The sequence below is a fragment of the Trachypithecus francoisi genome, unplaced genomic scaffold (assembly GCF_009764315.1).
Source record: "Trachypithecus francoisi isolate TF-2019V2 unplaced genomic scaffold, Tfra_2.0 Contig00320, whole genome shotgun sequence".
Lineage (NCBI taxonomy): Eukaryota > Metazoa > Chordata > Mammalia > Primates > Cercopithecidae > Trachypithecus > Trachypithecus francoisi.
The window spans coordinates 14,276-31,808 of NW_022680567.1; the positions used below are offsets into that span (position 1 = coordinate 14,276).

The 17,533-nt window shown below is 51.6% G+C and overlaps 1 protein-coding gene across 1 annotated transcript in view; it reads right to left on the reverse strand.

Moving 5' to 3' along the window:
• Positions 1 to 13,548: 13,548 nt before the first annotated feature.
• Positions 13,549 to 17,533, reverse strand: part of LOC117083290 (piezo-type mechanosensitive ion channel component 2) — a gene marked incomplete at its 5' end in the record, with an annotated part of 94,034 nt that continues 90,049 nt past the window's right edge. The window contains 3 exons of the mRNA XM_033210779.1: positions 13,549 to 14,403; positions 14,712 to 14,786; positions 15,686 to 15,869. Coding sequence (XP_033066670.1) covers positions 14,226 to 14,403; positions 14,712 to 14,786; positions 15,686 to 15,869 — 437 coding nt within the window. The remainder of the gene's footprint in view (positions 14,404 to 14,711; positions 14,787 to 15,685; positions 15,870 to 17,533) is intronic.

Consider the following 17,533-nt stretch of genomic DNA (forward strand, 5'->3'; position numbering starts at 1 on the left):
CGCTGCCGCAGTGTAGCCCCCGACAGCAGCCCTAACCCAACCCCGCTGCAGGCAGTGTAGCCCCCGACAGCAGCCCTAACCCAACCCCGCTGCCGGCAGTGTAGCCCCCGACAGCAGCCCTAACCCAACCCCGCTGCAGGCAGTGTAGCCCCCGACAGCAGCCCTAACCCAACCCCGCTGCAGGCAGTGTAGCCCCCGACAGCAGCCCTAACCCAATCCCGCTGCCGGCAGTGTAGCCCCCGACAGCAGCCCTAACCCAACCCCGCTGCCGGCAGTGTAGCCCCCGACAGCACCCCTAACCCAACCCCGCTGCCGGCAGTGTAGCCCCCGACAGCACCCCTAACCCAACCCCGCTGCTGGCAGTGTAGCCCCCGACAGCACCCCTAACCCATACCCCGCTGCAGGCAGTGTAGCCCCCGACAGCACCCCTAACCCAACCCCGCTGCAGGCAGTGTAGCCCCCGACAGCAGCCCTAACCCATACCCCGCTGCAGGCAGTGTAGCCCCCGACAGCACCCCTAACCCAACCCCGCTGCCGGCAGTGTAGCACCCGATAGCACCCCTAACCCATACGCCGCTGCAGGCAGTGTAGCCCCCGATAGCGCACCAAACCCGACCCCTACACCACCGGCAGCGCAGCAGCTGATAGCGCCCCTAATTCGCCCCCACTGACCGCAGGGCAGCCCCCGACGGGTCCCACAACCCACCCCACCACCCCGCCTACGCCCCGCGGGGTTCACCCCCAAACCAGCCCCTTGCCGCGGACAGTGTAGCCCCCAGTAGCACACCCAACCAGCCCTCTATCATCGGGTTTAACCAGGATTTCCAGTACTGTGTTAAATAACAGTGGTGGCAGTGGCATCCTTATCATGTTCCAGATCTTAGAGGAAAAGCTTTCCATTTTCCCCATTCCGTGTGATTCTAGCTGTGGGTCTCTCTCGCCTGGTTTTTATTATGGTGAGGGCTGTTTCTTCCCTACCTGGTTTTTTGAGGATTTATAGCATGAAGGGATGTTTAATTTCATCAAATGCTTTTTTAGTTTCAATGGACACGATCATGCGGTTTTTGTCCTTTATTCAGTTGACGCGGGTGTATCACACTGATTGTGTGTTGAATGGCCCTTGCATCCCAGGGATATGTCCCACTCGGTCATGATGAATTATCTTTTTAATGTATTGTTTTGAATTTGAATCAAATGTAATGAATTTGATGTGCTGGTATTTTGTTGAGGATTTTTGCACCAATATTAGAGATAATGGCCTGTAGCTTCCTTTTTTGATGTCTTTGTCTGATTTTGGTAATAATGGCCTCAGAATAAGTTTGGAAGTACTCCCTCCTGCTTTTAAAATAGTTTGAGTAGGGTTGGTACTGGGTCTTCAGATGTTTGGTGGGAAGCCATCAGCAGTGAAGCCATCAGATTCTGGGCTTTTCTTTACTGGGAGACTTTTTCTGATGGCCTTGATGTCATTACTTGTTACTGATCTGTTCTGGTCGTGGATGTTTTCGTGGTTCAACCTAGGTAGGCTGTATGCCTTCGGCCTGGCCCTGCTCGACCTGCCCTACCGTTACCTGGGCTGTCGCGGCCCTGCCCTGCCCTGGCCCTACCCTTGCAGTGGCCCTTCACTGGCCCAGGTCCTGGCCCTGCCTCTGCCCTGGACCTTCCCTCAATCTGTGCTCGCCCTGCCTTGGCTCTGGCCCCGCCCCTTGTCCTGACCCTGGTCCTGCCAATGGTCATGGTCCTAGTCCTATTAGGGCCCTGACCTGGCCTTGGTCATATCCTGGCCCTGATTTATCCCGGCCCTGCCTTGGCCCATTGCTGCCCGGGCCCCACCATGGCCCTGCCTGTTCTGCTCTCCCCTGGCACTGACCTCGCTCTGCCATGGCCGAGTGGTGCCCCTGCCCTGCCTTACCCTGCCCTGGTTGTGCCTTGGCCCTGCCTGGCAGCTGGTCCCTCCCTGGATCTGCCCTGACCCTGCCTTGGCTTTTGTGCTACCCTCACTATGGCCTGGCTCTAACCCTGTCCTGGCCAAGCCCGGGCCCTGGCCCTGCCATAACGCTGGTTCTGGCCCTACCCTTATCCAGGCCCTGCCCCTGCCACTGCCCTGGCCCTGCCAAGGACCTGCCCTGACTCTGCCATGGCCCTGGCCCTGCTCTGCCTGACCCAGACTCTTTCCTGGCTCTGCCCTGGCCCTAGCCTTTCCTCGGCCCTGAACTGACCCTGATCAGCCCCTGGTCTTGCCACCACTCTGCCCTGCCGTGCTCTGGCTGTGTCATCACCTGCCCTGACCCTGCCCTTACCCTACTCTGGCTTTGACCCTACCCTGCTCCTAACTTGGCCCTCACCCTAGCCTTGGCGAGGCCCTGCTCTGGATCTGGCCCTAACCCAGGCCTGGCCCTGGCCCTGGCCTTATTCCAGCCTTAGCCCTTTCCCTGAACTGGACTTGGAGGTGTCCTGGCCCTACCTTGGCCTGTCCCTGGCCTGCCCCTGCCATCATCTTCCCCTGTTCTGCCCTGTCCCGGCACTGACCCAGCCATGCCATTGCCCTGCCCTACCCTGCCTTGGCTGCGCCCTGGCTTGGCTCTGGCTCTGGCCCCGCCCTGGACGTGCCCTGACACTGCCTCCGCCCTGGCACTGGCCTGGCTCTGCCTTGGTCTCGGCCCTGCCCTCTCTGTGGACCAGCTCTGGTCCTGTCCTGTACTGGCCATAGCATGCCCTGCGCTGACTCAGCCCTGGCTCAGCCCCGGCTTGCCCTTTCCCTGGTCCTGCCATATTTCTGGCCCTGTCTCTACCCTGGCCTTGCCCATGAGCCTTACCCTACTCTTGCCCTTCCCCTGTTCTGGCCGTGCCCTGGTCCTAACCCAGCCCTTGGCCCTGTCCTGGCCCTGGCCCTTCCCTGCTTGAAACCTTACTGTAGCTCTGCCCTGGCCCTGACCCTGACATGCCTGGCCCTACCCTTGCCTTGCACTGCTCTGGCCCTTCCCCTGATTCTGGCCCTGTCACTGTCCTAGCCCGAGCCCTGTCTCTGATCTTGCCAGGGCCCAGACCCTGCCTTGGCCCTGACCCTGCCTTGGCCCTGCCCTGACCCTGTCCTGGACCCTGGTTGTGCCATGAACCTGCATTGTTCTTGCCCGTGTTTTGCTCCTGCCCCAAATCTGGTCCTGCCCTGGCCATTTTCTGGCCCTGCCGTGGTCTTGGCAATGTCCTGGCCCTGCCCTGGCCCTCTGCTTTGACCCAGCCCTGGCCCTACCTGGGCCCTCACCCTAGGCTTGCCTGGCCCTATTTCTTGTCCTGCCCTATTTCTGGCCCTGTCCCTACCCTGGCCTTGCCCATGAGCCTTACCCTGCCCTAGTATGGCCCTGCCCTGTTTTTCGCCAGGCTCTATGCCACTCCAGCCCTGCCCTGGCCCTGCCCTTCCCTTGGCCCTGCCCTGGCCTTTTCCTACCCTGGCCTTGGCTTTGCCTTGTCCTGGTCCTGGTCCTGGTTCTGCCCTGGTCCTGCTGTGGTTCTGGCCCCTCCTTGGACCTGCCTTGCCCTGGCCCTGCCTTGGCCCTGTGCTATCCTAGTCCTGCCCTGGCCCTGACCTTGCCCTGGCCCTACCTTCACCCTACCCAACCCTGCCCTACCCTGGCCTGGCCCTGCCCTGGCCCTGTCTTTGGACTGCCCTTGTTCTGGGTCCTCCTGGCCATTCTTTTTCCATGGTCCTTCTCTGGCCTTGACCTTGCCCTGGCCCCTTTCTGATCCTGCCATATTTCTGTTTCTGCCCTGTCCATGTCCTGGACCTGACTCTGGCCCTGGACTTCCCTGTCCCTGCCCTGACATCCCCTGGCCCAGTCCTTCCTCTACAATAGCCCTGCCCTGTCTTGGCCCTGTGTGACCCTAGCGTTGCCTGGCCCTCCACTGGCCCTGGTCCTGCCATGGCCCTGGCCCTCACCCTGCCTTGTCCCAAGCCCTTGTGGTGCCATATCCCTGCCCTGACCTTGGTTCTGCCCTGCTTCTGGCCCTGGCCTTGGTCCTGTCATGTCCCTGGCTGTGACCCTGCCTCTAGTTTTATTTTCCTGGCCATGACCCTGCCCTGGTTCTGGTCCTGCCCTGGTCCAGCCCTGACTGGGCACGGCACTACCCTGGCCCTGCCCTGCCTAAGGCTGCCAATGCTGGGGCCCTGCCTTGGCCCTGGTCCTGACCTGGCTCTGGCTCTGTCCTGCTTCTGGCCCTGTCCTGGACCTGGCATTTCCTTGGCCCTGGCCCTGTTCTGGCTCCTACCTCCCTGGCCTTTCCTAGTCCCTTTGCTACCCTGGCCTTGTCACACGTGGCCCTGCCTCTTCCTTGGCCCTGCTCTGGACACGGCCTAGGCCTTCAGCCTAGCCCTGCTCTGCCCCTGCCCTGGACCTGCCCTACCATTACCTGGCCTGTCTTGGCCCTGCCCTGCCCTGGCCCTGCCCTTGCACTGGCCCTTCCGTGGCCCAGGCCCTGGCCTTGCCTCTGCCCTGGACCTTCCCTGAACCTTTGCTGACCCTGTCTTGGCTCTGGCCCTGCCCCTTGTGCTGACTCTAGTCCTGCCAATGGCCATTGTCCTGGTCCTGTCCTGGCCCTGATTTGTCCTGGCCCTGCCTTGGCCCGTTCCTGCCCTGGCCCCACCATGGCCCTGCGTGTTCTGCCTTCTCCTGGTGCTGACCTTGCCTGCCATGGCCCAGTGGTGCCGCTGCCTTGCGTTACCATGTCCTGGTTGTGCCCTGGCCCCGCCTGGCGCTGGGCCCTCCCTGGACCTGCCCTGACCCTGCCTTGGCTTTTGTCCTGCCCTCACGATGGCCTGGCTCTGGCCTAGTCTTGGCCCAGCCTGAGCCCTGGCCCTGGCTGACCCTGGTCCTGCCATATCCCTGCCCCTGCCGTTACCCAGGCCGTCCCTGCTGCTGCCCTGGCCCTGTCCTGGAACCTGACCCTGACAAGGACCTGTCCTGACTCTGCCACGGCCCTGGTCCGCTCTGCCTTGGTCCTGGCCCTGACCCAGACGCTTTTCTGGCTCTGCCTTGTCCCTGGTCTTTCCCCGGCCCTGAGCTGGCCCTGAGCTGCCCCTGGTCTTGGCAACATCCTGCCCTGCCGTGCCCTGTGTCATCACCCTGCCCTGGTCCTGCTGTTGCCCTGCTCTGGCCCTGGCCCCGGCCCTGGCCTTTGTCTTCCCATAGTTCTGGCCCTGGCCCTTAACTGGACTTGAAGGTGTCCTGGCCCTGCCTTGCGGTTCCCTCCCTTGCCCCTACCATCACCTTGCCCTGTTCTGCCCTGTCCCGGCACTGACCCGGCCATGCCATTGCCTTGCCCTACCCTGCCTTGGCCGTTCCCTGGCTCAGCTGTGGCCTTAGCCCCGCCATGGACATGCCCTGACACTGCCTCAGCCCTGGCATTAGCCTGGCCCTGCCTTGGCATCAGCCCTGCCTTCTCTATGGAGCAGCTCTGGTCCTGTCCTGCGCTGGCCATACCATTCCGTGGCTCAGCCCTGGCTTTGGCTTTGCCCCTGGTCCTGCCATATCCCTGGCCCTGTCCCTACCCTGGCCCTGGCCCTGACCCTTAACCCTTCTCAGGCCCTTCCCTGGCCCTGCCCCTGTTTTGGTCCTTCCATGGCCCAGCCCTGGCCCTGCCGTGGCACCGCCCTGGCCCTGCCCTGGCCCTGCCCTGGCCCTGTCCTGGCCCTGCCCTGGCCCTGTCCTGGCCCTAGCCCTTCCCTGCTTGAGATCTTGCCCTGGTTCTGCCCTGGCCCTCACTCTTTCTTGACTTTGAACTGCCTGGCCTTGCCCTGGCCTTGCATTGCTCTGTCTCTTGCCCTGAATCTGGCCCTGCCACTGTCCTAGCCCCAGCCCTGTCTCTGGTTTTATCATGGCCCAGAGCCTGCCCTGACCCTGTCCTGGGTCCTGGCTGTGCCATGATTCTGCACTGTCTTTGCCCTTGTTTTGCCCCTGCCCTGAAAGTGTTCCTGCCCCTGCCTCGGCCACGGCCACGGCCCTGGTCCTGCCCTGGCTGTTCTCTGGCCCTGCCCAGGCCTTGGCACTGCCCTGGCCCTGCCCTGCCTTGGCCCCCTGCTTCCCTGGCCTTACCCTCCCTGCCCTGGCCCTGACTTGGCCCTACCCTAGCTTTGACCCTGCTCTGGCTTTACCTTGGCCCTCACCCTAGCCTTGGCTTGGCCCTGTCTTGGACCAGCCATAGCACAGACCTGGCTGTGGCTCTGGCCCTGCCGTGGCCCTATCCGAGACCCTGGCCCTGCGAGGTACCCGTCCTGGCCCTGCTCTGGGCCTAGCTTTGCCCCTGGTCCTTAGATGACCCTGCCCTTGCCCTTTCCCTGGCACTGGCCTTGGACATGACTGTGGTCCTAACCCTGGCCCTGCCCTGGAGCTGCCACTGTTTTGGCCCTGCCCTGGCCCTATACCTACCCTGCTCCTGGCCCTGGCCCTGCCCCCAGCCATAAACCTGCCCTGGTTGACCCTGTCTGCTCTTCACCCTGTTACCCTGGGCCTGATCTGCCCTGCCCTGCCCTGACCCCGCCTTGGCTGGAGCATGGTGGGTGCACAGCTATTCCACGGGAATCCTGGGCATGGCAGGGCCCCCACACCTGCCGCGTTTCCTGGGCCCGTGCACTCTGGGTTTGTGCTGCAGAGACTGCTTGTGACCCCCAGGTACGGAGCAGTGGACACCATGGGGGACAGTGTCCTGTGAGTGGAGGCGTCAGGAACAGGAACTGGCAGTTGGGTGCAGGGAGCTGGCTGGGTCTGAGTTTCTGTTGCTCCTGCTCCCCGAGAAGCGCAGCCTGGGTGGGCCCAGTGATTCCTGTGGAGTGGGGAGCCTGGCACTGTGGTGTCTCCAGCACCCACTCCAGGCCCCATTTCCTGGCCAGCTTGGACCAAAAGGAGAGGCTGGATTTTGGAGGGTGGGTGTGAGTACCTTTGCTGAAACCAGGCCCTGCCACCCAGTGGCCAGCATGACAAGGTGAGGCTCTGATGCTACCATCCCTTGCATCCTCCTCTAGCCTTTTCTGGCTTTGCCTGCCCAGCTGCTCCATCCCAGGAGGAGGAGGAGCCTCCTGTCACACGCTGGAGGCTGGAGCCTGCGACACCATGGCTAGCCTTGCTGTGGGTTGGTGGTGGCAACAGAGACTGCAGCACGCTGGAGCAGTAGGAGGGCGGCTGCAATAGGAGGGTGGCTGGCTGCAGCCAGGGCGGGAGCAGGGCTGCAGCGGTGGCCAGGCTCTGGTGGTGGCCAGGTGGTAGGAGCCTTGTAGGGAGGACCGATGCATTGAGGGCAACAGCAGCGGTGGTTGTATTGGCATCGTGCTACTGATGGCAGCAGCAGCAAGTCTGGGGCCAGGAAGGGGTTGTAGGAGCTCTGCAGGGCTGGCCCGGCCTGGTCTGGGGTGGGCAGGAAGCTGCGGGTGCTGTATCTCAGACCTCTGTGGCAGCTGTGGAGGCGCATCTAGGGCAAGGAGTCCTTCCCCTTCTCTTGCAGGATCTGTAGGGCGCCCTCCTCCTGCTGGCACCTGAGCCAGGCGGGAGTGGCAGTATTATCTCACTCTTAAAATTTAGGGGATGACTATTTGTGTATTTATCTGCTTGTCTTTTGTTGATAGTCTTGTATGTTTTCAAATTTCATTTTCTTAATGTTTTATGACTTTTGTGACCTAACATATGGTCTGTGCTTGAGAATGGCCCATGTGCTGAGGAAAATAATGTGTGCTCCGCAGCTCTTAGAGGCTGAAATACTCTGTAAATATGTATTTGATCGCTTTGGTCTATAATTCAGATTAAGTTCATTGTTTCTTAATTTTCTGTGTGGAAGATCTGTTCAGTGCTGAAAGTGGGGCACTGATGTGCCCAGGTATTATTATATGGAGTTCTAGCTCTCTAACTATAGTAATATTTTCTTTATCTATCTAGGTGCTTTGGTGTTGAGGGCATATATATTTACAATCGTTATGTCTTCTTGCTAAATTGACCCCTTTGTCATTATCTAGTGGCATTCTTTGTCTTTTCTAATAGTTGTTGTAAAGTTTATTTTGTCTAACATAAGTATAGTTATTTCTGCTCTCTCTCTTCTTTTTTTTTTTTTTTTTTTTGGTTTCCATTGGCAGGGAATCTTTTCCATTCCCTTATTTTCAGACTATGTGTGTCTTTGGAGGTTAAGTGTGTTTTTTGTAGGCAACAGATAAATGGGTCTTATTTTTTTTATCTATTCTGCCACGTATGTCTTTTGATTGGCGAGTTCAGTCCATTTACATCTGTTGTTATTATGGATAAGTGAGGGCTTGCTCTTACTATCTTGTTTTTTGGTTGCTTTGTGGCCTTCTCTTCCCTTTTGTTCCTTCCTGTCTTCCTTTTAGTGAAAGTGATTTTCCCTAATATGCTTTTAGCACTGGGTTTGACACATGAAATCATAAGAGGAAATACTGGAACACTATTGATATTATTAGTCTCGCAGCTCCTGAAACCATCTCCAGCAATCTTTCTCTGCCCCTGAACATGGAGTAAGGGCCTGGGTGCCCCTTATTCAAAGCAATGTAGACTCTGAGAACCAATCATTTCTGGGCACTGTTTGTACCAAGTGCTTTTATGCCAAATCTAACTTGGGCAATATAGTTTCAGACTGTTTTCTGTGTGAAATTTAACGTATTCTTCTCTCATTCAACACTGTTCTTATAGACTCTGCGTAGGGGAATTCTGGGCCGGTAAAGGTAGTGCGGCCTAGGCACAGTTCTATCTGGTTTTCCCTGAACACCTTAAAGAAACTCCAGTGGGGTCAGGTCCGCGATGCTAGCATAATTGCTGAAGTTCCTCTGTCTCTTCGAACTTCCCTCCAGGACATTCCCTCCGTGAGCCTCTCTCCCCTTCCTCACCGTCTGGTTTGCTCTGATGCCTACACCTGCCGTGCTTCTGGACGTCTGCGACAATCCTGCTGCGAAGGTCTCAGGTACAGAACTTAGTCTTACGTGGAAGAAAACACAGGGCTTCCCAAAGGTCTTACTGCAGATTTAAACTGTAATGGTGTTAGAAGTATAAATACTACAAACTTAGAAAAGGCCACATCGTAAAGGATAATGATTTAAACATTTAAGATACTAATATCTTTGCTATGGACATTCAAGCCAACCACTGTCTTGTGCTAGTGGTTCTAGTCCATTTTCAAACTGCAAACACAGAGAAGCAGCCACGGGAAGGTTGCCTTTGAAGATCCTCCAAAGAACATCCCGCGATAGAAGGCCTGATGGAGACTGCCAGTGAACAACAAGGCCTCTGCCATGCTGTGGCTCTGGGTGAACATCTGGATGCCGTCTCACATGCAGCCGAGAAGCCGAAATGTAATACTCCTATCTGCAAAGCTGAAGAAATGTGGACTATTTAAATAAACTTCTAAATGATGAGTTCTCTAAGTTTGCAGCATTTATACTTCTGATTTCGGACACACTATAGATAGCTCAATACTGAGCTATATATCCAACCCAAAAGGTCAGAAGAAGAATCCCGAATAACACAAAGAAGTGAAAAAAATAAGAAAGATAAAAACAGATTTATAAACTAGAAAGCAAATAAACAATAGGGGAAAACAGTACTCTGAAAATCCTAATAAAATAGGTTGAATAATAGGCAAGTGTGTTCAAAAAAAATATGTGGGAATATAAGCACAGGTACCTATGTCTTAAGATAACACTTTAATTAAGAATAATATTTTAATTTTTAAAAATGCCCCTTATTCAAAACCAATGTAGACTCTGAGATCCAATCATTTGTGTGCGCTGTTTGTACCAAGTGCTTTTATGCCAAATCTAACTTGGTCAATGTAGTTTCAGACCGTTTTCTCTGAGAAATTTAACATATTGTTCCCTCATTCAATACTGTGCTTACAGACTCTGTGCAGGGGAATTCTGGGCCAGTAAAGGTAGTGCGGCCTAGAGCTTGGCACTGCCTCAGTCACTCCCTATCGCCTCCCCCACAAACAAAAGAAATGCAGATGAGAACTAGACCAGGACAGATCTGGACTCCAAAGAATGACAGGACACCTGCAGGAGAAGCCCATCACAGGTGGGAGAGGAGAGGAACGAGGACGGTCTTGCCAGGCAGAGCTGGGGTCAGTTCACCCACACAAGAGATGGCCCCTGGACCCTGGAGGATTTTTCCCCATGCTCATGGGTGGGTGAGGGGCTGCACAGGGCTGGGCCTGTGAACTCTCCAAAGTGACAGGTTGAAGCTCCCTCCCAGGACCAGGCCCCGTGCGGCATCAGCCCTGAGAAGAAGCTGCTGGGGAGAGTCCCTGCGGTGCAGACGAGTTGCCACTGGGAAGAGAGGGCTCAGAGTGGGCGGGGGACAAAGCGGAGGTCTGAGGAAGGAAGGGAGCACTTGGGAACCAGTGAAAGCCACAGCGGAGGGGCCTCCAGAGCTGCGATGCTGGAAGAGCTCCCTACCCTAACGTCAGGGAAACAAACGTCCCCTGCAAAGGAGCAAGAGAAAAGGGCTGTGCCTCAATCCAACACCAACTGTGGCTGGTGAGAAAGAGTAAGGGGCGGGCTTGTGGCCTTTGAGACTGTCCACGTTTGCCAGAAAGACATGCTCACCAATGGGTGGAAACCATAATCCAGTGTTTCAAAATGAAGTAACATAAATTCAGAAAAAATAGAAGACCTGAATGAACAATAAAAATCAGAATTAGAAAACTCAGAAATGAGTTAGCATTCAGGAAATTAGCGAAAAAGTAAAACATGGTTTCAGAAGGGATGACTCAGTCAGAAGGACAGTAAAGGCACAAGTGCCACAGATACGGCAAGGCAAGGGGTCGCCTTACTGACTGGGCTCATCGACCCAGGTCAGCAGAACAAGGAGGCTGTTGCCACCCAGCCAGGCGGGAAGAATATGTGGGTGCTCAGGGGATCATCCCTCTTTGGTGCTTGGTGCCTCATGTGAATGACAAAGAGGCAAAGCTGCAGCCAGGACCTGAAGAGAGCTTGAAACCAGGACCTTGGGCCCCTCAGCTTCAGAGTCTAGCTGACCCCACCAGGGCTGCTGGCCAAGGGAGAAGGGATCTCGTAATGGTGCCAGAGGGATGGGTGATGAGTCTCACTTTGGCCTTGAAACCAGCTGCAGGTGGGCCTGTAGCTCCTTTCCCTCTGCTCTTCCCTTGCAAGAGAGGTAAGGCCTCACAAGCTTACTGTAGAAGTCAGTGTCCAAGAGTAGACAGCGATGGGTAATGCAATCTCCTAGGATTCCCTCTGGACTCCCACATGCCCATGGCTGGCCCTGTCCCTCAAAGGCAAAAACCCCCAGCCTGCAGGGAGGTGCCTCGTGAAAGGTTAAGTCCTTGCCCGGGGGATGGCCATGACAATGGCTTGCTGGTATGGGATCCAAACACCCCTGGCTTAGCTTGGAATAAAGGGAAGGCTACCCCAGCTCCAGGGCTCAGTGGCAACTGCAGCTTCTCTCTGCCTGGTCCTGCCTTCCTCCGTGACCTGTATAACCTGTGATCACTGCCCGAAAATGACCTCATGTGACTGTGTCTCAGAGTTTATCTCTAGAGAACCCAATCTAAGGTAGCAGCAGGCTGCTTGGCCGGGGTGGGCGGCCTTTGAGCCTTAGCATGTTGTGCAGAGCCTGATGTGCAGAGCCTGATGATCCCTGATGGTGTCAGATAAAGGAGGCTTGAGGAGGGTGAGAGACCCCTTTGCCCAGGTCTCCCAGCCCTACAGTGCTGGGCCAGGACCAGAAGCCAGGCTCTGGCATTCTCTGTGTGATTTCCAGTCCGCACACGCAGTTCTGGAAGGAATGCCTTCTTTGGCCAGCACTCTTTCCTGCAATATGTTCCTCTCTTAACGCATCTGGAGGCTTTTGCCTTACACCCTGCAAATTGTTTTCTTGAGGAATATTTCAATTCTGGTATCCTCTAATCTGTACGTTTTCTTCTCACGAGCATTTTCCTATGCCTCATCTTTTCTACATGAGCTACAATTTGCTTTCTGGAAATTTCTTGTTGACTTTTTTTTTTAAAGAAAGAACTCACAACCAGATATGCACCGCGATTCTTTCTGCTGTTGGGAAATTAGACCTTCGTGCAAGAGTTCCACTAAGTGGTTTGAGTTTATTGTTGCAGTGACGAAAGCAGTTTATCTCCGCAGGGGGAAGCGTGCTGGCTTTCACCGTGTAAGAATAAATATGCACTAATTAATTCTGTACAAGACACAACATCATTTGAAGTCTGCTACTTTTTTAAAGCTCCATATTCACTGTAATAGTTTCCTTTTTGGAAATTATTTATTCATTGTTTTCTGTTTAGACGAGGAAAACAAAACAGAACCAGCAAGAAGTGGATTCTTATTTCAGTTGATTAAAAAAATACTGTACACTGTATCAAAACAATCCGTTTTCTATTTCATGCAAAAAAGCAAAACAAGGAGTATTCTTAAAATGACTTTGCAGGATGTGCTTTATTTTAAGTCAGCCCTGAACCCAAACTACACAGGATCAATTTTTGACATATTCTAGTCCATTCAATGATTCTTCTCAGAAACTGTATCTTAATATGGAATGAAAACTACATTGCAATCATACATTTTTCATGCTACATTGTTATTTAATGAAGAGGTTGTATTACCAATAATAATAATTTAAGAAAAGGCCATTTTTATTTTTATTTATTTTTCTTTTATTATACTTTAAGTTCTAGGGTACATGTGCATAACGTTTATATCATGTATAACTCCCCAATGCAATCCCTCCCTCCTCCCCCTCCCCATGATAGGCCCCAGTGTGTGATGTTCCCCTTCCCGAGTCCAAGTGATCTCATTGTTCAGTTCCCACCTATGAGTGAGAACATGCGGTGTTTGGTTTTCTCTTCTTGTGATAGTTTGCTAGAATGATGGTTTCCAGCTGCATCCATGTCCCTACAAAGGACGCAAACTCATCCTTTTTGATGGCTGCATAGTATTCCATGGTGTATATGTGCCACATTTTCTTAATCCAGTCTGTCACAGATGGACATTTGGGTTGATTCCAAGTCTTTGCTATTGTGAATAGTGCCGCAATAAACATACGTGTGCATGTGTCTTTGTAGTAGAGTAATTTATAATCCTTTGAGTATATACCCAGTAGTGGGATGGCTGGGTCATATGGTACATCTAGTTCTAGATCGAAAAGGCCATTTTTATTTCCCCAAGCTCAATATACATATTTCTTTCATAATTATGAACTTAAAAAACCCGTCTCAGATGTAAAAATGTGAATTGGAATATGTAAACTCTTTGATAGACCTGAAAAACAGGAAGGAAAATGTCACATACTGGAAAAACCCTTGCCTTAAACCATGGAAATGGGAAAAAGCACGTTGAGGGGCGGGGAAGGCAGCAGAGCGGTCCTGACCTCAGTTCTTAAAGAGTTACAAAGTATTCCAGGTCCCTCTGGGCCGGCCTTTTTACTCTTCTGCCTCACGTCTGTTTGCACAGGAGACCGCAGCCCTCCAGAACGGTTCCCTTCATTGAAGCCGGTCACTGCTGGACCACAACGAAGCAGGTGTCCACACCATTTGTTTTGCTGCTTTTTTTTTTTTCTTCCTGAGAAGTCGGTCACTGGTGTTTAATGGAAAGGTATCTTATTAGTCCGTGGTTAAGATAAGGCAGTAAGAGTATCACTAATGTTATGTTTTTGCTTAGAATGAGGCTGATCCTTCCACTGGCGTCTTCATGGGCAATTAGTTCCCTCTCTTTTGCCCCTAGAAACACAGTAGGAGCTGTCTGCTCCCTATTGCTGTTGCATATTCTGAGTGTGTTGAAGGCTCATCTAGTCTCATCACAGCAGCTTTCCCAGTGGGGATGGAGCGCTGTATATTGCATTGTAGCATCTCTCCAGGAAGGGCACGGGCCCACAGAGGAAAGCATAGGCATCTTTCCATCTGACTCCTCTTCTGTTTCTCTTAGGGACGGGGCCCATACATGATTCCTTCACATGGTCAATCAGAATGCAAGACACTGTTGACTAAAACATAAAGCAAGTAGCCCTGATTTCAGAGAAATGGAGTTACAAATAACATTTTCAACAGTGCCTTAACTTGCAAGGTAGCTTTTACTGCAAAAGGATGTCAGTTCCTTTTGTCTACCTCTCAGAAGAGAAACAAACCATTTCCATCGAACTAGAAATGCTTAGCTCTTATGAGAATATTGTGCTTTTTAAAAAAATTCAAATGTTAACATTATCTGCAGTCTGTGTTCTAAGGTTTCAATTTGTTTTCTCTCTAGTCCATTTGATCATTGTCTCTGGTGAGCGATACAGGAATATTAATTTGGCATAGAGATCTTCTTCTAGTTCCAGTTCTCCTGTCTCTCGAACTAAAAAAATATCTGTGCACAACTTCAAAATTCGATCCACATTTGGAAGCTCTTCAAACATGATGGAGCCGGGCGCGGTGGCTCAAGCCTGTAATCCCAGCACTTTGGGAGGCCGAGACGGGCGGATCACGAGGTCAGGAGATCAAGGCCATCCTGGCTAGCATGGTGAAACCCCGTCTCTACTAAAAAAAACACAAAAAACTAGCCGGGCAAGGTGGCGGGCGCCTGTAGTCCCAGCTACTCGGGAGGCTGAGGCAGGAGAATGGCGTGAACCCGGGAGGCGGAGCTTGCAGTGAGCCGAGATTGCGCCACTGCACTCCAGTCTGGGCGACAGAGCGAGACTCCGCCTCAAAAAAAAAAAAAAAACATGATGGAGTGAGAAATCCCACTGAAGAATTCTCGGACAAATTTCCCAATCACAAGCACAACGGAAGCATATAATCCCATAATACTGAAGAAAAACAGTGAGTGGAAATTGCATATAGCAGTTAAATATAGTTAATAAAGCATGTCTAAAAGAAAAAAATATTATTTTGTCTCAAATTCCATAGAAGAAATAAGCATATCAAATCTCACATTTTTTCCCTTTCGTTAAAAAGTTGACTTTTTATAATAGAATTATTATAAATAGAAAATAGAATTATGTATTACAGAACTGTTACACTTGAAAAATAAAAGTCCTTTACAATCTCACATTCTGGAAATAATCAATGCTAACCATTTCATGTATGAATTTCAGGTGGTTTTATTGCATACATTAAATGCATAAATCATATATTTGGTAGAAATGTGATTATATATGATTTTCTGTGGCAGGCTCCTTTCTTTTTAGCAATACTGTCTCTCAGATTAATTTTTTATCAAATTCTGGGTGAAAATCATTTCTTATGAGGCTAACTTTGAGAAATATAATACTTTATATTTGTGTCTTGTGGGGATGTGCATGTCCTAGGATTTAAGCATCAGAACATGATGCGATGGTTCAGAAGTTCAAAAGTGGGATGTCTGATAGATCAATCTGCTAAGGATTAGAAGGAAATCTAAGCAGAAAAGTGGTATTTCCATGCCAGTTTCTAAATGTAAACACCGGATTGCATTAAACTGTGCCGTAACAGGAAGACGTGGAGTGAAGAAGCCATATGCCTGGGCTGTGTGAGTCACACTGGGCATTTTCATCTCTTTGGGACTCTGGTGCCTAATTTTTTGAAATGATGGGCCAAGGACGTGTGCATTTTAATATTGCAGCTCTAAAATTAGTGAATTCTAAGAAGAGAAAAGGTTTCCCACTCTCAACTTTCTATGATACAGAAGTAGACTCTTGTAACTGTGAATTGTTCAATGAGTCCTTACCCATAGCCAGCCAGGAACCCCAGACTTGGGGGACTGACTTTGTCATTGAAGACCACCAGTTCCAGGGCCTGAGAGTTCGGATTGTATATTCTGTTTCCAGTCAGGTTGAGAACCCACCACTCACTGTTATATTTCGTTGTATTGTCTCTGGACAAAATGATGGTAATATCCATGAAATTATTTTCTAGAAGGGTAGAAACACAAAATCAAGTCAGCATGAGAATTTTAGGATTTAATGCAAAAATGTTTTCAGATGGCAAGATCTGGTGACTAACGGTAGCTCAAGGTTCCAGGATGAAAAGGATGCATGGACGTGCTAAAAGCGGGAATGGACAAGGAAGAGTGGCCCTGGGTATCCAAGTGATTTTTCCTTTTCAGTGAGAGAGGTCAGCTGCTGTTGCTACTTGGGCACGGCAGCGAAACCACAGGGCAAAAGTGGAGGATCCACCACCTGAGCGGCTGAGCTGATAATCCCAAATGACTCTGTAGACACTTAAAAAACCACATCGCTGACTTGTGATCGAATCAACCAGTCCATTCATCTTAGCAGCATTTGCTCAACGTCTCATGGGAAGAAGGCACTCCATTAGGTGCTAAACGGCTCCAAAACTGCATATAACATTGTTCCTTATCTCCATGGGAAAAGACTATGTACATGAGTAGACTTGTGATCGAATCAACCAGTCCATTCATCTTAGCAGCATTTGCTCAATGTCTCATGAGAGGAAGGCACTCCATTAGGTGCTAAAGGGCTCCAAAACTGCATATAACATTGTTCCTTATCTCCATGGGAAAAGACTATGTACATGAGTAGACTTGTGATCGAATCAACCAGTCCATTCATCTTAGCAGCATTTGCTCAATGTCTCATGGGAGGAAGGCACTCCATTAGGTGCTAAAGGGCTCCCAAACTGCATATAACATTGTTCCTTATCTCCATGGGAAAAGACTATGTACATGAGTACAATTTATGAGCACATGACAGCCACCATAGGACCAGCATTGACAAGCTCTGTTGGCTTAGAGAGCCCACTTCTGGATAGCATGCTCCATGGGTGCCTCACAGAGCAGATAACTTCTGAGCTGAGATTTGCCGAGTAAGAACCTCAATAGGTGAAGCTGGGTGAGGAGGGAAGCTCACAGCTCAGCAAATCTCTGAGAACCATAATATCGGGTCAATGATTACTTTTATTGGAGCTTAGGGTAAATGCAAACGAGCTGTAAAAGATACAGTAAGAAGCCTGTAGTGACACTGTACAGGTCTTTTCGAGAAGATTCTACTCCTGCCACCGATACTGGTGCTTCCCCTGAGAAACATGGTGGCGACTATAAACTAAACTCTGTGACGGTGGGAGCCACATCAGCATCATTTCATACTGAGTTCCTAGATCACGGGTGTCCAATCTTTTGGCTTCCCTGGGCCACACTGGAAGAAGAATTGTCTTGGGTCACGCAGGAAATATACTAACACCAAGGACAGCTTATGAGCTAAAAAAAAAACAAAAACAAAAAAATCTCATAATGTTTTAAGAAAGTTTACGGATTTGTGTTGGGCCATATTCAACACTGTCCTGGGTCACAGGCAGCCCATGGGATGCGGGTTCGACAAGCTTGTCCTAGATGGTAGGAATCCAAGAATGGTACTTGACAAAAAATGTCTATGGCATGGAAGGATGAATCAATGAAGAAGAGTAAGGCACAGTATGATCCTGCTAGAGCCAAAGTCCTTTTCAAGGAAGAGGGTGAACCATGCAGAACACACAGGAGCAGGAGGAATGTTGGTTCTGGAGTCGGGAGACAGCTGTAAGGAGGAAACACAGGAGCCTGCAGCACAGTGTCCGCTCAGGA